The sequence below is a fragment of the Cylas formicarius genome, unplaced genomic scaffold, assembly GCF_029955315.1.
Source record: "Cylas formicarius isolate icCylForm1 unplaced genomic scaffold, icCylForm1.1 PGA_scaffold_1__22_contigs__length_36826433, whole genome shotgun sequence".
In the NCBI taxonomy this organism is placed as follows: Eukaryota; Metazoa; Arthropoda; class Insecta; order Coleoptera; family Brentidae; genus Cylas; species Cylas formicarius.
In genome coordinates this window covers 20,455,387-20,482,008 of record NW_026844264.1, presented here as the reverse complement: position 1 = coordinate 20,482,008, position 26,622 = coordinate 20,455,387, and the positions used below count along the sequence as shown (strand labels likewise).

Here is a 26,622-nt window from a genome sequence, read left to right as displayed (position 1 = left end):
AACATAACTAATATAAACTTAATTTCAAAGTTTTTTCAAGAGTCGTTTATTAAAATAAGACATACTTTTTATCAAAACTACTTTTATTGAAATTCATACAAAAAGGTTTTATTAATTTTTTGTAACCCAAAACTTATTCAGAGTTTGGTGAAGAAATTCTTCCCAAAAATTGTATAATAGAAACTGGTTTTTTTATTTGAAGCACTATTAAAAATGGATGGTCAATCTTAAAGTTTCTTGGTGGTCTTGGCGCAGAGTAACGGACAAAGTGCACACCTGAAACAAAGCTTTTATTCCTTTAAATTTAAGGGTAAAGTGTATTTCATCACACTATATATTCTCAAAAAATTTATAACGTTCTTTAATATCGAATTGACAGAATTGTGATAAAGTTTAACAAATGAGAAGAAAATAAACAATTTGATGAACACATTATGTGAAAGTGGGCGATCAACAAAGTTGAGTTAACATGGTATACTTTCTCGCCGCACATCGGAAGACGCTCACGTGTGGTGATGCCTATTAGATGTATGTGGGAGAAGAAATGCGTCCTTCAAATAACACCGCGGGGGCCATAGACGTCTGAGCTTGAAGCACTATTAAAAAAGGGTGATCGACAGTAAAACGTTTTGCTGGTGGTGGCATAGAGCACAACATAAATTGAAGACCTGGAAAAAAATATTAAAATCGTATAAAAATGTTTGATGCACATAGCGAAAGAGGCGCCCTTTTACACATGTAGGCATTTAATAAAAAAACAGGCCGAAACGTTAACTAACGCCAGTAACCGATTCGTCTGTCTGATGAATAACAGTGGTCCAATGTGCTTGATTGATATAAAACGATGAAACAGATTCATTGTAAATCTTTGAATAAGTGCCCCAAATGCGGTAGGCCAAAAATATCCCTCAGGAGAAACATATGTTTTATAATTGCAAGAGTATTAACGTTTCTTCTGCTCTACAGGATTTGCCAGTAACATGGCATCAAAAAATGGGTCTGTTTTAAATTCGGCGAGGAAGCTTTATTGCTAGCATTATTTTGTCGCAACGTGTACATCTCTTTCTCATCTCTCTAATTTGAATTATCATGGATAATATCTTTATTGGTATTTTATTTTATACATTTAGGCAAAAAAAAACTTTACAAACTTTACAAATTTCGTGATAGAAATTAACCCAAATTTGTTTGTCTTTATTGATTCTGAAATCAAAATTCATTTTTAGCAGTAGGAAAGGTATATGAACAAAACCAACTTATTATTTTTCGAATATAATCCAATGAAATAACATACAGGTGATTAAACTAGATATTGCCGTTCACAAAAGCGGCAACACTGAATGCCTTAAAATAATAATAAATAAATAAAATAATTTATTACATATATATATATATATATATATATATATATATATATATATATATATATATATATATATATATATATATATATATATATATATATATATTAATGTATATACCGAGTGGATTGAATCAGCGAAAAGTTGCGTATCGCTGATTTTGATTATTTTTAAGTTCCCTTGATTAAGTACCAAAAATATTGCGGAAAACTAAAACAATTTTCAAGTGTTTTAAGGATGTATTTCAAAAGATAAAAAAATGCCCACAATTTGATATCAAGTTATTGCACCCATTAGAAATGCATATATATGGTTTAAACATGATGGTGCTACTCCACCTCACAACGAAGGCATGCATATAAGGAATGGCGGCCTGGATAACAACCAAAGTGTCCGAATCTGTTCAATTCAATTTATTAAATTAATTACACCTGCAGTTTGGTTAGTTTAATATAATCTTCACACAAAGGCAACTAACATACCCAGTGTGTCCATGTGTTATTTACTTTCCGAAAAACAAGATATTACAAGCAGTCTAACAGTAGGATACATGGATGTTCTATGGTAAGAATTTTCGGATTCTTGGGAAAAAATGAAGTTGGGAGACGTCAAAGATGCAAGCAACAACTCTGCAAGTATTGCTTTCATTTGGCTAGTTTACATTACAGCTTTTACATGCAGAGTGGTCGGTACAGAATGGATCAAAAAGCAATTCTTCGTTAAAGTAACGAAATTCATATTTAATGAGATATATGGCATTAACGTTTAGTTTTTGAAATTTCTTCTCTAAACCGCAGAGGTCGTCATGATTAGGAACATCGACTACCGATCGTTTAAAGATAGTTAATTGTAATATTTTGTTGCAGGTTAAATCGGTGGATATTACCCATACGTCTGACATATTGACATTGATGTATAATCTTTTGAAATCGATATAAGGAAAATAATTTCGGAACTAAGCTGTGTATCACCCTGTATTTCCCTAACGAGGCATATTGTCAAGTCTTTTTTGGCGAATAGAGTTGAATCTTTTTGCTGTTTGGCGCATTGAATACCGTTCACTCAGTATATAAAAGCTAATAAATAGAATTTGTGCGAGCATGTAAAACATCTATGAATACATAAATGTTCGGTCTTTGTGATAGTGAAACATACTTAAATGCAGCAGTATACAATTTTTAGTAGAAGCGGTTTTAATTTTGAATAAGTGTAGTTTGTATTCTATTTTAAATTAATTGTCGTACCTTTCAATAATATTTTAGTACTTTGTTGACCTATTGAACAGTTCTCATTAGAATGAAGACGATAAATTTTTATGAGGAATGCAAATTTATTGAATTTTAACCCAGGGGGGGGGTTATATGCATATATCTTCAATAAACATTTTACGTTATTTGCGGTATCTCTTCGACGCATAGTTTGACTAAGTTTATGCTAAATTTGCGTTGAAAGTTGCCCGCTCACAAACAAATTTAACGCATTTCATAGTTTTTTTTAATGAAATTTTCCAAGCAATACTGCGTTTTGGACGGGTCATCCTACCTAATAGTTCTATTTCTAATATACATATTAAGTCTCAATACCATATAAACATAAATGTATTGGGTAAAATCTAATTTGACACGTATATTTCTAATATAAAATCATCATATCAAGTGCTAAGACCAATTGGATATAAATGTATAGGGTAAAATATAATTTGTCACGTCTATTTCTAATAGCTACATATTAAGTGCTAAGACCATTTGACATAAATATTGGGTAAAATATAATTTGTGCGGCCGTAAAAACATCTAGATATTTAATTAATGTATTTAAATATGTTCACTTAGTTGTTTAATATATATTGCAAATTTTCATATTAAGTTTTATTTTGTTTAATCCTTTTTAAGTAATTTGAAAGCTTTATTTGCATTTTTTTTAATAAATAGAGACTGACATAAATGGTTACTAAAAGCAATTATTGTTTCAACTAATATTTAAGGCTCTATTTTTTGATTATGGTCTTACTGCACCAGTTTCTTTGAGATATTTTTCGTTACATGTGCAATTTAAAATAATGAAAATTTCATTTCATTTTTTAATTTACTTTGGAAACACCACTCTTCCTATGAACAGGTTGGACAACACAGGGAATATAGCATTTTTCTCTTCATCTCTAACTCTTAAATAATTGTTTAATAATATTATGAACGGATGATCTGCGTAAAACAAATTCGGTTGTTGCGGTGGAAACGACGCCATGAGTAGATTTATTTGCACCCCTAAAATTACAAGCATTATGATAAAATAAAATCAAACCCTTTCGACACACATCGCTTTAACACAAACGCAACAAGGTTAAAGGAAAAATATTCAGCATAAATTAGCACTTAACTCTTCACTTCGCACTAGTCATGGTGTTATTTAAGTTAGGCACATGAACAAACTTTTTTTTATAATTAATATTTTTTATAATACTACAACTTCAAAGTTGTCCCAAAGTAATAACATTCTATTGCCATATTTAAACACAATCGTTCTAAACAGGCGGTCCTGTTTAAATAACACCCAACATACATAAACGCACATTGATTTTTCTTCTGTTAATCTTGAGCGATAACAACTAATGAATAAAAGAAGCATATTTGTAATATACAATTTTATTCAAAGATACAAGTTGCGGTCCCATTTGCCAAAACTATTTGACTAAAACTACAATATATATCAGGTAGTTGTAATTTGGGCAAGCCTTCCGATAAATAATGGATACCAAAGCTTCTTCCTTCTGTTGGGTGATACGCTTTGAGCTTTCTTCAGTAAGAAAATGCAGGGATGATCTACGGGAAATTCTTCTTCTCTGAGTATAACTTTCATTCGTCGCCAAGATATGTGAAAATCTGTTTCAAAATAGTGATTTTTTCAGATAGTTTAGCGTGCCTGGGAAACAAATTACAACTCCAATTTTTATTTCACTGTATGTATGAATTTAAGCACTATATTTCAATGAGTTAGTAAATTTTGTACACTGTTGCGAGTTTCAGCACTTTGAGGGTAGTGTAAAAGAATAAAAGGTCGATTTCGACGTTGTTATAATTATTTATCATATAACAACTGTCTAAATTTAACATTTTCTAAAGTTGTTTTATCGGCTTTAGCTATACATTGCCTATCATTATATAGCGATGGCTAGTTATAATCATAAAATTGAATAATGTTAGTATTTGGTAAGAAATAAATTGTAATAAAATGTATATGGCACCTCAATAAAAATGGCACACTGCGTCTTTGAAAAACAATTGAATAATGGTAGATATGATAGAAATAACTTCAAAGCTTCGATGCCTAAGAAAATACTGTTTCATAAAACTGACAGCATACTCTTATTTTACCAACCCACAAAAATCAAGCAATAGCAAACTGGGAAAACATCTATTATGAAACAATAAGATTTTGTATTGCTTTCCTAGGAAAATGGAAATCAGTTTAACATTTCTAATCTGATTTAATATAGGAGATCGATCTATCTAATGGGCAAATTCAACTTGAACTGTTGTAGGACGATTTATAAAAAGCACACTAATATGAATTAATATAACAGTTAATCACAATTTCCCTACTTTTAAAATATAACAGTCCGCACGGCACAGTTCTTGTCAGCTAACATCTTATATACGGCCCTGGTTTGTAGTACACGTGCCGAAAAGGATGGTTGTGGAAACGGTATATCTTTGGGCGAAATTTAAAAATTAATACTCACAGGACTTCGGAAACAAATCCTATCACATACAAAGAAAAATTTAAGAAATTAAAGTTTCTACTTTTTCTTCAAAGGGCATAATTGCTATGGGTATATAAAAAATGCACTTATATGATTTTTACGAGAAGTAATGCAATTTTGATTATTGTAAAATCAAACGGAGAAGAGATCATAAAATTGTAATTTGGTATGAATTTCCAATTTCGTTCAGACCAAGAATTTGGTTAGGTAAAAATTATTAAGTAATGTCCAGAACAAATGCCGACGGTTCTTAAAAAAATGTAAAAAATTGTATAATGTATTGTCGCTCTAAAAACCATCACTTTAAATATATTGTAAAAACATTATAGATATGTAGGATAAAGTTAATCCTACCTATTAAAATTGTGCATGTTTTTGATTCAATACTTTCTATTCTAGGATGAACCACATCGATAGCCAGAAGGTAAATTATTGTAGAAAATTCGCAATTGGTCTTTGATATTATCAACTCTTTCTTCCCACCGCTATATATTTTCAACAATTTCTCTTAGTCGATTTCTACAATTTAGGTATTTTCCCAAATTTCGGTCGACTATTAGATCCGGAAGTATACGTAATGAATCATCCAGCGTTTACAATGGAGTTGAAATTTGTGGCATACTCTTTTAAGCAACTAGCTAAGTAATTGATGTCCCCACCGTTCTTTTTTAGTAGTCATGCTAGACTAATTTGGTAATAGCTTCAAATGTAGTTAAGTGATATTTTTAAAATAAGCAAATAATATTGCTAATGCCGATGGACGAACTGACAAACACAAACGGCAAATCTTTGTGAGCTTTAACCAAATTACCTTTTATCCCCGTTAAAGACAAAATGCAAAATACCCCCCCCCCCCCCCGGAAATCATGCAAGTGATAAAAAAAGAACGAACGTCAATCTTTTAAAATGTGGAGGTGATTTGACTAGATGGATTATTTGTGAGCAAGTTGAGAATGGATTACTTTAATTTTCATTTTTTTTTTTGGTTTTGGTCATATTTGCCCCTTCGGCGTTTTTATTTGCGATATTTCTCTGTAATAAGAACGTAGAGAAATTTATAGAAAATAGTCTAATTGGTAAAATTCGAATTTGTACGGCACTAATTTTTATTACGATCAAAGGTCGAAAAATTAAACCAATTTCGATATAATTCTTGATTTATTTTGGCCTAAATAAGTCTAAAATAAAGCCGAAATAAAAATAAAGAAGTATGTCCAAAATAAAGCCATTTTCTGCATAAATGTTGGACTTGAAGTGTTTCCCAAGCACTAATATTGAAATTTAGCTACTTTTCTTTCATGTATGTAAAGTTTGTTTAGTTTTGTAATTTAGACCAAATTAAATTATTATAATATAGTAGTATTTTTATTCAATTTGTAATTTTTTGAGTAACAATAAGCTGAATTTTAGAATTTAAACTTTTAGAGATTAGTAGCTCCATATCTTAGTATATATATCTGCGTTTATATTGGATTTATGATAAGAGCATAATACCTACTGAACGTGCCGGTCCTACTTAAACATCTGCATAAAAACTAAATAATTTTCATGACTTATCTGGTAACGCCGCTTTTATCGTTTATCCTAGAAGTGTATTTGTTGTCTATGCCTATTAAAATTTTTGACGGTCCACGCCATTTTTAAGTGGGACCGCAAATAATTCGAGGTCCAAAGAAGATATTTGAGTAGTGTTTGTGAAGCCACGGTAGAAGGAATTTTAACTCACGTATGTCATTTTTGCCTCTGCCTTCTTCTCTGCAGCCAACCAGTTAAATTTTGAATATTTGAATTTACTGTTTTATAATTTTTTTTTCCATTTCATATTGCCGAGAATAGCTGAACATAATATTTTGTTTACTCTTTGGTATAATTCTATTGAGTTTTGGTATAGCTAATTCTTAACATAAGTTTAAGCGCCAGTAGCTACTTTCTTTGCAAGTATAATATGTCGTTAATTATTATTTCTTCTTGGCAGTAGTTCTAGATATAAAACGTCTTTTAGGATTACTAAAATTCGTCGAAACATGTCAGTTTAAAAAATATCTAACTTATTCTATAAGCACATTATGCTATGACATTTATTGATATTCAAAAAAATAATGCATAAATATTTACATTTATTTTAATAACAAAAAACCTCAGGTAAAGAAACACTGGCTTTATTTTAGACTGAGGTAGAAGCTTAGGAACCTGCTTTGAATTTAATAATCTTAAAACAAAAGAGATTATAACAAGGCGTTTGCTCACGTATTAAATAGTAGACAGCTGTTATTTTTGTGGCTAGTTTTTCATCAAACTGTACAAACATAAAAGTATCATAATATATACCTATTCTGGGTTCACGATCCTTCCAGTAAACAAAACATTATCGAAATTATTGAAATTTACGATTAAGGCTAATATGAATGGATGGTCAACAGTAAATTCTTCCCACACTGGTAAACACCTCATCTGAATCTCCAGACCTGTCAAAAAATAAATTACGCCAAAAATTTTCTTAGTATATAAGAGTAGTTTAAACTCGCACAACCCTACTAGATTTAATTGCAAGCTGAATAATTAATACTACGAAAATGAAAAGAGATTCTTTTTTTTTCACTAATTGACATGCACCTTGAGTTGTTAGGAAAAATAATAATCAACGTTTTCAAAATATGAATGGGGGACACAAAACCAAGCAAAAACCAAATAGGTATACAAACAAATTTTGCTCGTGCCATAAACAACTCAATGCAAATGCAACCGTTCAGTGTGTATCTTAAAATATAAAAGATGAAAGTAGAGATAGAATTCATACATCAAAGTCTTACACTTAATGCTTAGTTATAATCATAGCGACGTTGAAAAAAAAAAAAGTAAAATTACCCTTTCAATTAAATGACTTTATTACTAATAGACAGTGTCAAATAGAAATCTATCATATTAGTGGCAATATTACTAAAATATGAAAAACTTATCACAACATAAATACAAAAATATATAAATAGATTTTTTAAAATATATATTATATACTATAAAAAATACTCAAATCCAATATGTTTATAGGGTGTCTATTATTACATAAATATATACTACAACAAAAATATTGGTGGATTCACTTACATGATAAACAATTGTTTCCATTGTACACAGGATTTTGCAATGCGAGCTATTTTGGAATTATGGTTAAAATTCGTAGGAATTTTGTCGAATCTATTAAAACATCTTGAGGTGCTATTTGAGGCAGCTGAAGTATTATTAAAAAATTAAATGGATAGCGGATAGTTATATCTTGGATAATCGACCGTAAAACAGAATGTTCCTGTTCCCCTCTAGATTGCAAGTAAGGAGATACAAGAATGGATGATCGACGATGAAATTTGACGGAGGTGTTCTAGCAAGGGATCTCACCATTACGACCACACCTGGTTTTCAAAAAAACAGTGTCAGAAACTTTCGCATTGTTATGTTGATTTAAAAACAAGAAAACCTTTTAAATTTGAAATTACAACTATTTAATATCGAATTAAAACGAGGTTTAGAGTATTAAAGATATCTGCGTTACCGAGGACGGAGAACTGTTTGAAGCGAAACAGTACAGAAGCAGAATCACTAGATTACAAATTACTCACAATAAAATTTTGTCATTCCTAATCTAAGTAATTGATGACTCGGATAAAAAAATGTGCTTAGAAAAAGTTAGGAACTAAAATATGTATGAGTTTGAATTGGCATTGTAGCCTGCATTAGGATTAACAAAAAATATTCATCTATTCGACGAATTCTGTTACTTTCACGTATTTGTCTTGACCATTTTTTTTATAAAACCATTATGACATTAAAGCATGATTCTCTAAACATATGCTCATAACTCATCGTGATTAAAACTAGCGCGATTCGGATTTGGAATAGCCAATCTTCCATAGAACAATATATTCTGAACACCTTTGTGACGAACACAAAGCATAAAGATGAAAGTTCGATCGGCAGAAAAGTCCCGACACGAAATGGCTCTCTTCATTCTCATTTTAACACCTAAAATATTACACAGTCTGTTTACAAAGTTTACTTTTGGACAATTTCGAAGTCTAGCTTATTCTCTATTACAATATAATTTAGTGCCCATGTACTTGCATTTTTAATCACTATTATCAAAATGAACATAAAAAACGAGGAAACAGGTGTGACGGAAAACTAAAAACAAGAGTTCCGTACATGTGTGGTAATTAAAACAGCTGAGACACGTCAAAACAATGTATCTCATGTGACTCAATGTTAACTCACTTGGTGTAAGAGACAACAACCTCTTAGATGTCACATATATTTTTAACTAAATAATATGCATCTTACCTGATTCAATCAACTGTTACACTCACACAGTTCCTTCTTTGCACACGCAAGTATGGTTTATGCTTATACAATCAAATCAAGAATAGTATATTTTATCAAAATTTACTTAACCAAATAACTTATCATTGGGAATAAAAATCATGGCATAAAACATTTTAATTAAATAGCGCGAAGGCAGAGAAAAACAAATCGATTCACCAAGCAGCACATAACATGGAGTTAAGGCATTGCACAACAGCATGCAAAACATTCAGTTACACCGAAGCATTTTTTAGGGTAAAATTAACATTAATCTGATTGATCAATAGACACATAATCAAGGGAGATAGAATGATTTTTATTTTAACATGATGCAAATATCTTGATGGGTACATTAACAAAATGTCTTGCTAATATTTCGTGAAACATCATCCCTGAAATGACAAATATTTCTTTTTTTAACAAAAGGATAAGCTTGGAAAAAAAGCTCCTGTTTAAATGTGGCAATGTTACAACGAAAAAAACGCTTAAGCCAATGTAAGGGACTTTTTACCCTCGAACTCACCGGCGTCTTGCACTATCTCTACTTTTGCTTATTTTTCAGAGAAAAGTGACTTTTTGAAAGGGGAAAGGTGTTTTTGGATATAGCTATTACAAAGACTAATAGCAAGAATACCATAACACGGTAAAGTTTGCGGCGAACTTGGAGTTTAGAATTCCGAAATGTCATTTCATCTGGATGTAAACAAATCGAAGACCTGTTTCATAGGTGGGTCTTTTTTTTTTCTTGTTTTGTGTCAATATGTCAAATTTATTTAATTTAACTATTAATAATGCAATTATAAACACTTAAATATTGTTATATTATAATGTCACGGGCAAATGATTTATTGCCTCTCTAGGGAAGTACCTTCTCCCATCTTACATGGTTACATAGCAAACATTTTTTTAGGCAACCCCCTCACCCCACTCCTCCCTTGCCTAAATGCCTTTATTGTGTGTCATTACAACTATTATAAGGGATTCTCAAAATTAAAATTTAAATGATAGAAATACCAAATATAGTCTATAGAAGTGAAAAAAAAAAGAAAAGAAAACAAAGTCTGCCAAGCTCCTCATCACATTAGCAGTTAATATTTGGCCATCAAAACCATATACATTTAGGGCAGAGATCCAATTGTTCGTAAACGAATTTAACTGTGTTTATTTATAAAGCATTTTCTAAGGAGATCTCATAGAGTCTTTAAACAGACACATTTATTATGTATATATGTAATTTTTATAGGAATATATTATAGCTTAAAATTGGAAAAATAATCAATTCAGTAGTCAAATATTTCTATGTGTAGATCATTTGCAGAATAATGTTAAATTTATACCCTAATTATTACATTTCAATAACTCTATCAAATTATAACAATAACTTACCAGTGGCAGCAGCAGCTTCAGTACCTTCTTCATTAACTTCAATAAATGCTTTTTGTACAACTTTGCTTACTTGCAGTGCTTCATCACCTTCAAGTAATTCAGAAAAATCAGCCTGGTCTCCAAATATTATGTCAAGACCCGCCTTAAAATGCAGAAATATTAAAATTAATTATCATTCTAAACATTTAAATCGCAAAAGATTACCTTAGAGAGAGGTTCATTTAATTGAATTGTGTGTTCAATTTTGAACTTTGGCAATTTAACAATCACATCAACTTTGAACATATTTTCAGTTATTTTGGTTAAATCTGTATCAAACAGTTTTTGTTCCAGTTCAGCTATTCCATCTCTCTTATTTGGTAAGATAATTACCAGGCTAACATCCTGATTTGAATAAGGCATCTCAAGAATTTTTGCATCTAATTTACTGTCTTCCTTGAAAAGATATTTGTCTTTATTAAACATCATTTGGACATCAACGGTATCATTCTCATTCAAATAAAATTTTTCAGTTTGTGTACGTTCTGGATTAAACTTATTCAACCACATGCCTTTGAAGTAGATTGCATTTACTAGTATTAATCTAGTGAGGGCATCAAGATCCCCAGGATTTATTAGGTCTTTGATTTTGTTATTAGTTTTATGTTCAACCCATGAGTTGATCTTTTCTGCTGCTTCTTTACTTTGCACAAAATCAACTGCTTCCACTTCTGCAAGGAAATGTTTCTCAGTCACATCTTTGAATGACTGTTTCAAATTTCTTCCTTGCTTCACATAAACTTTGTTGGCCATTAGCAACTGAACATCAGAAATGTTGTTTAAGTGTGCCAGGATATCTTTGTAACCAGTAGCTGCAACATCACTGTCTACCACATTTAAAGATTTAGCAAAAGCTTCTTTAGTTGCTCCCTTAGCTCCTTGGAATGCCAAAGACAATATGGCATGCACACTGATTGGTGAAAAAAATACATTTCCTTCAGTTTTGGATAATATGCTGTATAGCTCTTTGGTAAACAAGCTGTTTCCTTGAATGACAGACTGCAATTCTTGCTTATTTGCCATTGTCAATGTGGTAACTGATAAAGCAGTAAATATGGTAAAAATAAACTCTGTAAATAAAAACATTTTTTAATTCCAAGTAGTTTAAACAATGGCAATGTGGTAAAAGTATTATAGTAGGTAATATATGTGTTTGTTAAGGTATACATAAAATACAAAAAGGATTGTACTGTTTTCAAGACACCATATCGAAAATGTCTAGAATTTATCAACGGACCTCCAAAATGCTTTGCAAAAATTTAAGTGAACAATAATAAATTACAGAACTCTATTACATATACCCTAAAGTACTTAATTGACATCAAAGCAGTTTGATATTCAAAATGTACCATGTAATGTGAATAGAATAGATGAAATGTTTTTTTTTTAAATAAAAATTTGCAACTTTTACAACAAATTAGAAAGGCATTTTGAGAGATTTGACTTTTAATTATCGCTGAAAATATATGAGCGATTAAAATCCTTCATGTAAGTGGTATTTGTAGGTATTTAATTCAAGGATTTAATTATCAAGCTTGGTATATTTCTTAAACATAAACTAAAAAAATCAATACATGTACATCTATAACAAGGCGTAGTCCCAAAATGCCGGTTAAAAGTATAATTAACCAAAAGTAAGCTTAAATACCTATTGAATAAGCCGTCTTCTTGGTCTTATTACGCCAACCACAATAAAAAAACGCCCCACTGTCGATAAGCTTCATACGAAATGTGTCAAAATACTTTACGAATCGACCTTGACAGCAACAAATTTTATGGAAGTTCGGGTATTTCCAAAACAAACAATTCAAAATTCCATTCGGATAAATTATCTTCCCCTTAAAATCCACAGAACATTTTTCTACTTCTTTACTTTCCGTAATGTGAAAATATACTACAAAGGCCATTGGCCCATCCATCCGTCCATAAATTGACGCCTAGTTGACAATTGTATGAGTACATAACCAAGATAAACGAAAGGGATAGTTATTTCAGCGATTTATTTGTGTTCATTTGTTATTTGTATAAAAGAATTAAATTCTTTCGCCTTTTACTTTGGATATTAATGCAATACTTTGCCTTCTTAAAGCAAATTTACTGCTTTCAAAACCCAATTAAAAGCACCAAAAGGCTAAAATGGAAGAATTGTTTTGCCTATGGCCTTGTGACGTCACTATATCAGTATGGGCACGCGTTAAACTGTCCCTTAAAATTGACAACAATCAATTCTAAAACTTTGTCGAGTCGAAAAAACCTATATGAAACTGTTCGACGTAGTCTTGCCTGTCATTCAATTTATTTTTCGAGCAACATCCTGAGAGTATCTTCTAATATATTTGCCCACTCTGCGTAGTATGGTTTGAGTCTTTCAAGTATCTACAAATTTAAACTCTTGTACGTTCTTCGAAAATTTAAAAAAACTAAAATGCTGTTTAAAATTGCATAGTAAGCTAACCATGCCAGATTTTGAGTTCAGTAGAGTGTAATACAGGTAAGGATCTGTCACCAGACAGTTTTCATATATATCACAACTAAATTTTAGCCTTTCTAATTCTAATTCTAATATTGGAACATTTTTTATCTTTAAAATTTCATTTGGTTCATTATTTGGTCACCATTTGTGAATTATTCTGCATTGTGCTGCATTTAGCTAGAGGAACGTGTAATACGATTAAATAATAATGAAAAAATTATGCTGCCAAATTGAAGCTATTTTTTACGAGATCGGTGAATTTGATAAACATTAAACTAATAAATCTTGAAATCTTCGAATGTTCTGTCAACATTTTGCTTAGAACACCTTGCTTGTTAAGACATTGATCATTTGGAATGAACAAACGTTTATCAATACATATTTTTAAAATTTGCAATCAACTTAGAATTTTGCGCAGAATACAAAAACATAAAAACTACATTTCAAGTTGTTATGACTTTTGGATGTTTATAATTTATTACGAATGTCAATTCAGTGGCGTAGACAAATTCAATAATAAAAATAATAAACTTTTGGCAACGAAACAAAAATAAATAAAAACGTTTTGTAGAAGCGTCTTTTTTATACCGCATGGCGCTTGTTCTAAATTGATCTTAAGCCGTTAAAAGTTATGCTGTGTTACATGTAAACTTTAACACCAAGCAACGATGCAATTTTAATTAGACATTTGCTAATTTTCCATTTAGACCTCCTTTGTTAGTTTTGGTTAGTTTGTTAGTAGGATTCAACCGGACTAAATTTTTTTTATCCGATATTTTTAATAATTTCAAGTGTTGTCAACATAATAAGTAAATTTTTCTGGAGGTTAAAAACGATGATAAAAAAGGTTAGGGGTCACTGGATCAAATTAAGTTAAAACAATATCTTAACTCGCGTGGTTATGGTCATTTTTTCAAATTTTTGGAAAAAACATAAACAAGAGAGAAGTTTATCTGTTCAGGGAATCAAATTAGAGGCTATTTAGAAATTTACCACCAAGTAAATTAGTCACTTAAAAACTCCACATAGCTCTTACCCACGTTTGCCATTCCTGTATTCTTATGTGTAACCTCAGCAACCCGTAGTGGTAAATTGTTCACAAAGTAGGTAGATTAAGGCACATTCACATATTATCATGTATTAACAAAATCAACACCGAGTATAGTTAACCAGTTCCCTATCCATAGACGAGAGTGAATGATTAAATTCTTATTATCGCGCGTACTACAATCTCGACAATATGGCGGACGCGATGTCCTGCTCTCTTATAGATTTGGTTGATTGATTGAAGAAGGGAGCAAACAACTGTTAACGAACAGTTTCTTCTTAATATTAGAACCAAAATTACAGTGGAGTACTCTATCATTCACGAATTTTAAATAATCAATGATCAGTGCTCCATTCGTGGATGACTTAAAAAATGAATATTTTATAATCGCGCTTTTAACACTACATAAAATAATGGTGGTAAATAACACAATATTTTGAGGCAAAAAACACAGGTTTCAGATGACCCTGTGCTGACTATTGTAATGTATGTAATGTATGTAATGATGGAGATAAAAACCTGGTACGTCAAAAATTAAACAAAACTACAAAACAGATTAACGATCAAAGTGCATACAAATATGACAAAAATGAATCTAGAAACTTAAACTATTGAGAATGAAACCTGGCGAAGAAAGTTGATCGGTACATATCACCGTACAGCAATCGTGTTTGAAAGAAGTAGCATGTAAAAAACAATATTGTATCAAAAATACTCCACTGTATCATTGAAAAGTAGACGAAAAGCAAACTAGCAAAGAAAATCAATAAATCGAAACAGACAGAATTAAATCTATCGAATAGTTTTTATTCGATCGTTTTCGGTACTTCAGTCACGGTTTTCGATAGCTACTTAAAGCACTGTTCTGACTATGTTCTGCAATCATCACGTCACTCAGTCGAATGTACTCCTCCGTAAAAAAGTTATAAAAACGTTTATAAACTTGTTATATGATCCGATTTTGTTTTATAAAAAATTCATCGAGTTATTAGATAATAAATAAATATAATAAATATTATTATTTAAATGTAGTATCTCCATTTTTTCAATTATTATTTTAATTTCATCATTTAAAAATAAAAATTGAATGTAGCATTTTGATATTATAAGAGTCAGTTAAGATTTTAAAAGATTTTACCAATAATTTTTAAATAATACCGTATATCAATTTGAGGGCGTTTTTCTCAAGGTTTTTAAAAAGTTAGATTAATGGCAATGTTATTTTATACAAATATTTAAAGAAATTGTGTAAATTATTTTATTAAGAATACTTTTATCGGTAAATAGGATAAAAGGATAAACTAATCAAATAATGAGAACATATTCTCCCATTCATTTAAACGAGCAAAAGAAAGACGGCAATCCCCATTATTAACTTTTTTTTTGGTTTTAAAATTTCCCTCATTTTCTGCGAGTCTCAACTTAATTGTTGACATTTTATAAAGTTCACTCTGACTATCAGTGACGCTATAATACAGGCAGTTTCGTCTAAGTAAAAAAAAAAGCATCAAATTATTTTTCCTGGAGGATTTATTGTTTGTTAATCTGAAAAACCGATTATAAAAAAAATGGAGTTTGCGCTGCTCCGTTTTCCAAACAGGCAAGTGTATTTGAATCAAATTGTAGCGAACTCAAACATCAGAATTTCAACTTAATTTTCCTACTGTGTAGAAAATGGACGAATAAGCAGGACACGAACATATACCCAGTCATAACCAAGATAGCCGTGGGGGCAGCAGCCTCGCGCGTGTCAAACGTCATGTTTACCAAACCAGTCAGCACGTTCCCGATCAGGAAAAAAGCCAAACCGTTAAAATTGATCGCCTCAAATAGCAACGGAGCACACACGTAATTCCGTATTTTGTTGGTAAATACGAAACTTTCAAGCTCCTCGTTTAGATAGAACAAATAACTCATCGAAATCGCTATGAACAGTATCCAAAAAATATAACCGGCACTGGCGATCCTGCGCGAAACCTCAAACCATTGGTCGAACGTGTTCGTTAAAATTAGCGTTAACGTAATCGCGAAGATAAGTTTCGCATGCGTTAGAAGTTTGTTATGCTCCGACTTGAAGACGGTGTAGCCGAAATAAACGGAATACAGATACAGGTCAACGAATCCGAGGATCGATACCAAGCCTTCCCGATTGGCCGATATTAAACCGTCCCGTTTGGCGGTCGAGAAAACGTATTTCTTTAAATAAAACTGCAGCAGCGTTTCGTGGAAACATGTCAGGACAGCGGCCACGATGTAAACGTAGTTTACTCGGACGCAACGCAAAATAAGAGTGGATAGCATTTTCGTCACCGCCAAAGTGAGAAAAAAGTTCCAATGGAGGCCGTATTCGATGACCGACACGTGGTACCCTAACACTTTGGTGGACAAAAACCGTATGAAACCGAGCACCGTCAAAGCCCCGCAAGTCTTCAACGTTCTCCGGATGGATTCCTTTCTCGATTTGACTTCCGGCGAGACGATGCCGTTCGCGAATACGTACAAACCTACACCGGTGTCCATTAGGCTAAAACCTACGGTATGCGTTTTGGAAAATCGGCTCGGGAAAATTTTAAAATCCACAGCCAAGATCGCTACCACGGTTATTACGTTAATTGTGGCTCGGATGTTTGTCACGTAGTCTCGTTTTCCTGTGTCTTGGTAGTATTTCGATTGATTGATAGGAAACATGTTGGGTATGGTCCACACGTACAACAGAATTATCCTCACTAGTATCGATAACGCTGTGATTATTAGAACTATTTTGTGCGCTAATATTGTCGTCGATAAAATTATGGGTATTACTATAATGCAAAATTCAGTAAGAAACAACTTGAAGCCGTTCCGTGGCGACGTTAACGAAGCTATTAATACTGATATGACTAGATAGAAATAAGAGGGAAGTATGACTAGCATTGTTTCAGTCGCTGTCGATCCCATGTTCTGCAACAAAAATGACGAGTTGAAAATTGCGTGGTTGTTTGCCGACGGCTGTGCATATCATATAGCTATTAGATAATAAAGTGGTCTAAGGACAGTAAAAATTGATGCGAAGTATTTTCCGTGCATGTTTCTCAATTTCGCACCCTAGCCTGCATTTACATTATTACATTTAACGTGATCTGGGCATATTGTGAGAAAATATTGATGAAAAAATGCTACATCTAGACTAAGACCGCGCATGCGCTTATTGAATGGCCCTTCTCAACTTTTTTTTTTCATTGTGCCTTCAAAAGTTCCACGTCAGTATAGGCTGGGCCTGTATAACTATCTAGTAGCTATATGGTCTAAGCCAGATGTGGGTATATGCAGCGCTTTCAAAGTCAAATAGTCATTTATTTCTTGGTCGGCGAGAAGCAATGCCGCCCTCAAATTATTCACCCTGTATATTTTTCCATTTTTTCGGCTCGTATAGAGGGGCGTTCGGATATAGTAAACCCGTTTATTGCTGAACACTCCGTTATAATGAACACTTTTTGAAATACACTCAAAAAGTCTCATAAGACAAACGTAAATTTGTTCTGTTTATAGTGAACCCGGATATAGTGAACTTTCGACTGCAGTTTCGTTTTTAATGAATTCCGGTAATTCCCGGGAGAATAAAATGAACTTTTTCGGGGGTTTACCCGGTAATTCCCCGGAGGAACGTTAAAATACATACACATTTGTTTTGTTATTGGTTTGACCTCAGTTGTGATTTAGATTTCGTGGAGAATATTGATAACAGACCTTCAAATGGAGAAGCAAAAACGAAAAGCATTAACTTTGAAAGAAAAATGTTATACAAAAAATTAAAACTGGTATAAAACAAAATGATATTTTTCGTGAAATTTGCCTAAAAAAAAGATAGGACGCTCTCGTCCCATGGTCAAGTGAATGCAAGTTGTAAAATGTTCAGAAAATTATGAAGGCGTCAATAAGGGACTTTTACAGTGGTTTACCCAAAAAAAAAGAAAATGTTCCTATAAATGGTTCAGTTCTTCAGCAAAAAGTAAGTGAAATGGGAAGTAGAATAGAAGGAAGAGATTTTGTGTGTTCCAGAATTTGGATTGAACGTTTTAAGAAGAGAAATTGTATCTCTGGAAGAAAAATTGTTGGTGAGTCTGCATCAGTTGATATGAATGTTGTTAACATCTGGCTCACAACGGTTTGACCTGCTCTTTGCAAAAATTTGATAGTGACAATATTTTTAACGGCGGTGAGACCGGCCTTTTCTACAATCTAACCCCTGATAAGACATAGAAATTCCAAGGAGAAAGGTGTGCAGGTGGAAAATTGCCCAAGGTTCGAATAACAGTTCGAATTACTGCAAACATGTCTGGGACAGAAAAGAGAAAGCTGTTTGTTATCGGCAAATCAGTAAACCCAAGATGTTTTAAAAACAAGACCCTACCAGTCAAGTACAGGTCAAACAGGAAAGCGTGGATGACATCTGACTCTGACATCTGACTTAGCTGCTCCAATGGGATACAGAAGTGAAGAAGAAGAACAGAAAAATTATTTTTCTCGATAATTGTCCAGCACATCCCAATGTTCCATTGAACCAAATCAAAACCGGCTTTTTATTACACCCAATAGCAGTTCAAAACTGTAGCCCATGAATCAACTCATAATCCATTCCCTGAAGGGTCACTAAAGATAGATTTTGCTGATCAAGATGATAGAAGCAATTGATGATGGACAAGAGTTTTCAGTGAGCTTATTTCGTGCTGTAAATTTTATTCACCGTGCTCGGCAGGAAGTTAGCCCTGGAAGCCCTGGAAGCAGAGATTAGGAATAGGATTGAACATTTCGACTTCGAAAGGTACGTTTCAATAGACGATCAAGTTATTCCAACCGAATCTTCGACAGAAGACGAAATTATCCAGTTATCGTCCACAGGTACCTATAACGTGAAATGTAACATTAAAATAATGACTGATTTACGTTATTTTTTTCAGAAACAAATGCAGAATTGAGTGAAGATGAGCTGAACGAGAAGGTTATTGACGAAGTGACCATGATCAATGACCCCTTCGTAAAATACATGACGGACAAAATAATAGATATTCCTGAGAAAGTTTGGAATTCTTTTTGTAATCTTGAAAGCTATATAAGTAATATTAACAGACTCGTACAAACCAAAATTTCCGACTCATCCGATACATGATTTTTTTTTAGTTAATTTTTTTAGATATTTTTGATACTTGTTCTTGTTCACTTGTTACTTGTTTTGTACAGACCCATATTTAATTTTCACTCTTCCAATATTACGTAATACGTAATATCTAGAAAAATGCTAGTATATCGTGGCATTTGTTTTTACATATATTATATATTAAGTAATAACCTCCATTCATCGGGTAAACATCAGGTGTGTACACAAGTTCATTTATTGCTTGTAATAAACCTCGGATACAGCGAACTAATTTTGATGCAACTTTCCAGTTCACTATATCCGGACTTCACTGTAGGTTGAAAATATAGAAATATAGAAAAAAAATTAAAGCAGAGCATTATATCAGATAGAACAAGCAAAGCAGACCTTGTTAATCGACAAAAATGTACAGAAACGGAACTTCAATATTAATCTGAGGGGAGCACAAACGAAAACGATACTATCGTAGGAAAAGATCAGTACAGAAAAAAGCAACAATAGCAAGTCAATTGGGGTATGGAGAACTTTAGAAATTTATTAAGAAAGACTGATGCAGATGTGCGAACAACAAAACTTGGACTCAAAATAGTGGTGACCGACTTAGATTTCGACTGTCTTCATCCCTAGTCTAGACTATGAATAAAAAATTGTGGAAAAGTGTTGGTTAATGTATAAGTATAGAAATAGCTCAATCTCATAAAATAACAATTCAAAAAAATATTCGAAAAACTAAAATCAATCGTCACCGGTGTTTGTGGCTGTTCTAAAGAAAACGGTACGGGTTTACCAAGTAAAGTTCCGAAAATTCAGACAAAGTGGATATTTTCAGGCTACTCGTAGTTAAGTGCAGTAAATAAAAACTAGTTTGTTGTCAATTTAATAACTTTGAGTTTGCATATTAATTGTGAAATCTTATTAAATTTAACGGAAGAAATGTCAATGCATTGAAAGCGGCTACGACATATCGCGCATGCTCATAAATTTCACACACTAACCTGTACTTAATGACAAGCTGATTAAAACAATATATTCGTGTGGAAATGTCTTAGTGTAATTTTAATTAAAGTACAATATTTTTTATTTTAACTAGGTCTAGGACAAAATAGTAATAGTAAGATTTTTTTTCAAAATTTACAACCTATTAGCCAAGGAAACGAAGAAGTAAACGGCTCATATAGAAGGGTTTAGCAGATTAGAATTTAAAAACATTTTCGGATTAATATTTGCACTCAAATCGGGATTGTCACAAATATTTTAAGAGATTTTGATGACTGTTTATTAGACTGCATACGAGAATAGAAACAAAACTTTTGTTTTGTTTTTGACTTTTTAATTTTCTTTTTGTTTTATACATTTCACTCTTTTGTTGTGGTCTGGAATTAAGGTATAAGGTTTAGCGCACATTAAATATTACGTAAATTGAACTGAGGTGGCTTTTACTTGATGAAAATCAGATTTTCACGAAATTATACATATCCACATGACAATTGTCAAACAATTGTCATGTGAATATATACAGGGTGCGGCAAAAAGGTAGGCAGGATTTCAAATAGTGGTTGTTCGGTTTGTAAAACCGGCAACACTGTGTACGCACTCGCGTTAGGCAGACAAAAGTACGCAATTATGTTTCGTTGTCGAGGAGTTTATTAGAAATGGGGAATCTGTAATAGCGACGCAGCGCGCCTTTTGTAATCAGTTTGATGTTGGTCGGCATGACGCGGTTCCGGATGGAAGAACAATTCGTCGGTGGGTTTTACACTTCAGGGACACAGGTTCTGCGCTTAACCGAAAGTCTACTGGCCGACCAAAGACAGTAAGAACACCGGAAAATGTGAATGCAGTCAGAGTTTCCGTACAACGGTCTCCAAGCAGCTCGTAAGCATGCAGCTGCTTTAGAAATTCACGATACAAGTGTTCGAAGAATTTTACACAACTCACTCCAAATGCATCCGTACAAAATGATGGTAGTGCAGGAATTAAGCGCAAGAGATTTTGAAACCCGTACAAATGTATGCCAGGATATTCTTCAAAACATCCCCAGAGGCGCTGTATTCATGTCTAGCGATGAAGCTCACTTTCACCTCTCGGGTACTGTAAATAAGCAAAATTTCCGTCATGAGCGACATCTTCACAGTTCAAAAGGCACTGTCTGCGTGTGGGGTCCTTACTTTTTCGAAGAAGATCGAATAACGGTAACAGTCAACGGAGATCGATATTTTGATATGCTTAACAATTTCCTGCGTCCAAAAGTGAACGAGTTGAACAACGATCAAAGAGCACATCTTTGGTTTCAGCAGGATGGTGCTACATCGCACACAACGCGTCGTTCACTAAATCTTCTTCAAGAAATGTTCCTAAACAAAGTAGTGTCTTTACGGGGTGATCTTGGCTGGCCGCTACGTTCGCCTGATTTGTCGCCTTGCGACTTTTTTCTTTGAGGTTACCTGAAAGCGATAGCTTTCACACATCGTCCGCAGACTTTGGAAGAATTAAAGGCAGCCATAAGACAAGAAATTGCCTCAATTCCCCAAGAAATGATCCATCGGGTAATGATGCGCTTCGGCAAGAACCTACAAGAGTGCATCGACAATAATGGCCGTCATTTAAAAGACATCATTTTTTAAAAATAACGTTCCTAAATGGCACAAAATGTACATTTCAAAAATAATTTAAAAAAATGTTTGCTTTATGTAGTTTGGTTTTTATTAACATCCCAAATAGTACCTATCATTTTGCCGCACCTCGTATAATTTTGTGAAAATCTGAACTTTTAGTTCTTATTTATTTTGTCGTATATTACGTTCTTCTTTCCAATAATACCATGCTCGTTTCTCAAGCACTCGCTCCGCTCGCGCCAAATGAAAATCGTCACTAACATAGCTTTTGTCAAACTTTTTGCTTAACTTACTATTTGAGGGCTGATTGAACATTCTCTAATACCAAGCATAAAAAATGGTATTTCGAAGTTATTCTTAACTCTAGTATCAAGCTGATGAATAACGTGTTTTTTTAGAGAAAATAACAAAGTGTCACGTTGCAACAATTTGATGACATGAAGTTGCTCATAAAATGGCCTGTCATTCCTAACATGGTTATTTAACGTTTCTCTAAAATGTCTAAACATATAATACTAAGCTGGTTCTAGATTCGCCACCAGTTTGATACGCCAAAATTGATACTACGATTTCAAAGTACTGGTACGTTATTGAAAGCTCTCTTAAAACCTTAATCAGTTAAATTTTAGAGATATTTAAAGTTAAGCTTTCGTATAATAATATTAAACTCTGCAGTGTACTACGGGATTAGGTTATTTTCCGAACCCTTTAATATATATGAGAAATACCTATACTCCAGTTGCATGCAAATGAAAGCGCTGCATAATTTTGAATCTTGATCCGCACCAACTTTATAGTTTGTTACCTTATGGAATCTCGAAAGTAACAATACTTTTAACGTGAGTAATACGAAATACGTGTGGTTTTTCGGCAGTTTATCTAATACTGACAATTATAAAACAAAATTTTATCTATCAATATCAAGTTATATGTACATTCTGATTAGATTGATTTTGCTATTATAAACAATATTATTTTAGGTAGTTCCATATAGTGTTAACCTTATTAATGGAAGTAATGTATTCCGATTATCGTGATTTTAATGGTAGTTTTTGAAATTAGTGGCGACATTGACATTAATACTAGTGTCAACCAAAACTATGCGAAAACTTTGTGTATGCTAAAAAGGAAATTTTATGGTTTTACAGGACATATTACAGTGTCAGGCATAGTTTCTTAAACGTTCCGATGTTTTGGGTTTTTGTGTTTTTGTAATGCTTGATAACTTACAGGGCATGCATTCGGAAAGCATCCATTAATTACTCGGGGTACCCGAAAATATACATTCTGGGTTCTAAATTGAAACAAGCCCGTAACCTTTAAGAAGATGCTAGACTTTATACTCTGGATCCAACAATAAAGTTGTTAAGTTTAACAGGTATCTCTAATTTAGTGAAAAAGATTTCTCATTTGACACAAAATAGCTATTTAATGTTATCAAAATAAAAAAAACTACCGCATTTTGAGGTCGTATGGAAATTATCCTTTAGTAATTTTCGCAGAATTCGATAATAGATTCTAAATCTTAATTATTATTTTTTTAATTATTAGTTTTATCACAGACACGAGAAATGTAACTGACCGTGAATTAAAAAATATATTGTGTACTTTGCTAAAATAAAATTATACTGTCTTGTTTCAAAATTGGCGACTGATATATTCGTAGGTGACATTAGAAAAAACGTGTAGGCACCAATGATCGGACCTATTCCTGACAGATTAGTATTTCACGACGTTAACAACCATTACAAAAAATAACTACCTGCTGTTACAGGCATTTCTTGAATGGTCATAAAATTGTTCGGAACTATTAGACATTCTGAAAGTGGAAAGGGGGCTGCAGATTTTATAATATTTTTAGATATAATAGTATATTATGTCACAAGTGTAGTAAACGGCATTTCAATCGCGAGTGACTTAAAAAGTTTACCGAACGTGTTGCACACTATACTTTTTCTACGACCGTTAGTTCTTGGGTACATTTTCGCAAAACAACACGAAGACATTCACTGACATGACCTTCAGCATTGACAAACGTCAAAATTCAAGGCGTGAAAAATATCTCAGAAAACATCCGATTGCTCCCAAACCCGTAAAATCCCGGAAATGTCCGAAGTGGCTCGGATCCGTGAGAAACGAAACTGACGTGGTAAAGTGACGCTTCCCGCATGCTACATCGGTGTCTAATTAGGTATTTTACAGACGGAAGTAGAACAATATATTTGCAAAAAAAAATTTGGCTAGCATTGAAAAATTTCCATGCCATATGATGTAATATTGTCGTTCTAGGCATGGTATCAGTTGATTTTAGGCCTCAAGTACGAGAAATTTGACAAGCTTCACTAAACACCGATAGCGATAGATAATATTTGGGCAGTAAAAATCCTGCTTGGTTCCAGGGAAAAATATTTGGGATCATAACGATAAAATATTCAAGACGAATTTTTGATCCATTTTGTCATCATTCTAATTTGTCTCATTTTTAGTTGTCCGTCTAATCGTTGGAGCAACATATATCTAAAATGCAATCTAATAGAGCTTTTGTAAACCCTTTTATTTTGCACATGAAATCATAAATTATTATTAGATACGTAATGCCGTCTAATGATAATTTTGGGTTAAATTATTTATCGGTGACATATTCAATGAGTAAAAATAACATTTTATCTAATCCGAATTAAACATTTTTATTAAAGGAGTAAAAGATTAACTCCCTTATCAGACTACAATACCGTCGCGCATCAGAATCGTTTTAGTACACTCGAAAAAAATTTCTCCATCCAAACGGAGAAAATGGATTGTAGACATGATTTTAATAAGGAACATGAATTATTAAGATGAATTAGTCACCGCATGACGAGAGATGTAGGTGGCAATGGGCAACTGGGGTCAAATAAGTTTAATAAATTGTTTGTAGTAACCCAATTTCTTTAAAACAATATTGTAAAAATATAGTCGTGCTCGCGCTCAATATTGGATAGAAATTATTGCAGTAGTAAATGTAGGAAAACTATAAGCGAACAAAAATTGCAAAGTTTTTTGACGACGACCATGTATTCCACTAAAACATTTTTCTCTTCTCTTTTTTTATTATTAAAAAGTAAGGCAACTATCCCGGGTTAGTATAAAATGTCCCTTTAATATCTAAAATACTGCCACGTTTTACGTTACACGTCCCATGTGGAATTTAGTGAGGTCTCATAATTTCAAAATTTTGTTTCAATTAACCGCAAAACTGCTTTTTCAGTAAAAAATACTGGAACGTTTAAATATCTTCAAAACCGCCAATACAAAATACAATACCTGGGAGTTTTTGAACATGCAGAATTCAAAAATGCTAACAGCAGCATTGTCAGATTTACCACTTCAAAAGAAATCTTAACATCTCAGAATTTTGGAAGTTTCTGACTATAGGAAACTTTAGAAGTTGTATCAGTGGAAGGTTACCAGAATTATAAATTTCATGGCGAAATCTGAGGACATTGCTGTTAGCATTTTTGTATTCTGCATGTCCAAAAAACCCTAGGTATTGAATTTTATCGTTCCAGCTTTGGCAGTTTTGAAGATATGTAAGCGGTCCTGTATTTTTTACTAATCCGGTATGTATTTAGTCAGTTCTTAATGCCACTTTGTAGCACTCTCCACAATTAACCAAAATAATGAATAAAATGAAACGTATATACTTTTCGGCAACTAAACTTAACTAAAATAGTTTTTAATGCATAATTTCTTTTTAAAACTAGTATAACACCTTTTACCAAAAATCTGTGTTCTGGATTACAGCATTCTTTCCATTTCTACTTTTTCCATACACTCCATAGGTAGCACAAGGTACCTAATTCATTTTTAAAGCATGTGAATTTGACACACGACACTATAGATTACTAATCCCTAACGGTCTCTTCGAAAATAAAAAAAAACAACTCTCAGTTTATATAAAATAATTAAAGGAAATGAACAAAAAACTAAATTTACAAAACAATTAATTATATCTATTATAACATATTCTACTTACGTCAAATCTAACTTGTTTCGTCGTCGATAGCAGTGGCAACCGTTTAACTAAAATTTGGTTGATAGGAATTTTCAAAAATAAATGTTATCGTCGAAGATAAAGATGTCAAAGATAACTTGTTCGAAGAAAAAACTACTTCATATTTTATTATTGATTCAGAAAATAATTCTCTGATGACAACAACCACGCGAATCAAACCGAATATTAGGTAACGTTTAACTTGAATACCGTAAGGATTTGTCGATTTAATGCTTTAAAGCGGATAGTAATATTGGTCTATTGTTCAGAGTAAACATTATAGCAAATTTACGGTAACTAAATCCATAAAATTGTGCCTCAGTCGTTACATACGTAATTTGACAAAAAAGTCATTGGGAATACCCGGAATAATATACTTGTGATATTTTAAAATCGTACTTAATAATCAAGATAACAGTTTAA

General features: G+C 32.6%; 2 protein-coding genes across 13 annotated transcripts; both read right to left on the bottom strand.

Annotated features, from left to right (window-relative positions):
- Positions 1 to 100: 100 nt before the first annotated feature.
- On the bottom strand, positions 101 to 26,408 carry LOC132697463 (antichymotrypsin-2-like). Of its 12 annotated transcripts, none has more exons than XM_060663010.1 (5): positions 12,545 to 12,780; positions 11,062 to 11,966; positions 10,858 to 10,999; positions 508 to 668; positions 136 to 276 (listed from the first exon to the last, which is right to left on the bottom strand). In XM_060663010.1, the coding sequence occupies exons 1-4, from the start codon at positions 12,618 to 12,620 to the stop codon at positions 523 to 525; spliced, it is 1,269 nt and encodes a 422-aa protein (XP_060518993.1). In that variant the 5' UTR covers positions 12,621 to 12,780; the 3' UTR covers positions 136 to 276; positions 508 to 522. The 12 variants fall into 12 exon arrangements, 11 of the variants coding, with proteins under 11 accessions (XP_060518995.1, XP_060518993.1, XP_060518994.1 ...); XM_060663011.1 differs by having other exon boundaries at positions 151 to 276; positions 479 to 668; XR_009618157.1 differs by lacking the exons at positions 136 to 276; positions 508 to 668 and adding exons at positions 4,103 to 4,240; positions 6,848 to 7,586 and having other exon boundaries at positions 12,545 to 12,782.
- On the bottom strand, positions 15,674 to 23,037 carry LOC132697465 (uncharacterized). Its single transcript, XM_060663018.1, has 2 exons — positions 22,972 to 23,037; positions 15,674 to 17,357 (listed from the first exon to the last, which is right to left on the bottom strand). The coding sequence occupies exon 2, from the start codon at positions 17,352 to 17,354 to the stop codon at positions 16,056 to 16,058; it is 1,299 nt and encodes a 432-aa protein (XP_060519001.1). The 5' UTR covers positions 17,355 to 17,357; positions 22,972 to 23,037; the 3' UTR covers positions 15,674 to 16,055.
- Positions 26,409 to 26,622: the final 214 nt, after the last annotated feature.

Bases quoted from the DNA above. Each gene is read 5' to 3' on its own strand.
- LOC132697465 (XM_060663018.1), bottom strand. From the start codon at position 17,354: ATGGGATCGACAGCGACTGAAACAATGCTAGTCATACTTCCCTCTTAT.
- LOC132697463 (XM_060663006.1), bottom strand. From the start codon at position 12,620: ATGAAGCTTATCGACAGTGGGGCGTTTTTTTATTGTGGTTGGCGTAAT. The intron at 11,967-12,544 runs GTATTTAAGCTT...TTTTATTTACAG, and splicing joins GAAGACGGCTTATTCAATAG to AGTTTATTTTTACCATATTT. The intron at 3,626-10,857 runs GTAAGTTATTGT...TTGTAATTTTAG, and splicing joins TGAAGCTGCTGCTGCCACTG to GGGTGCAAATAAATCTACTC.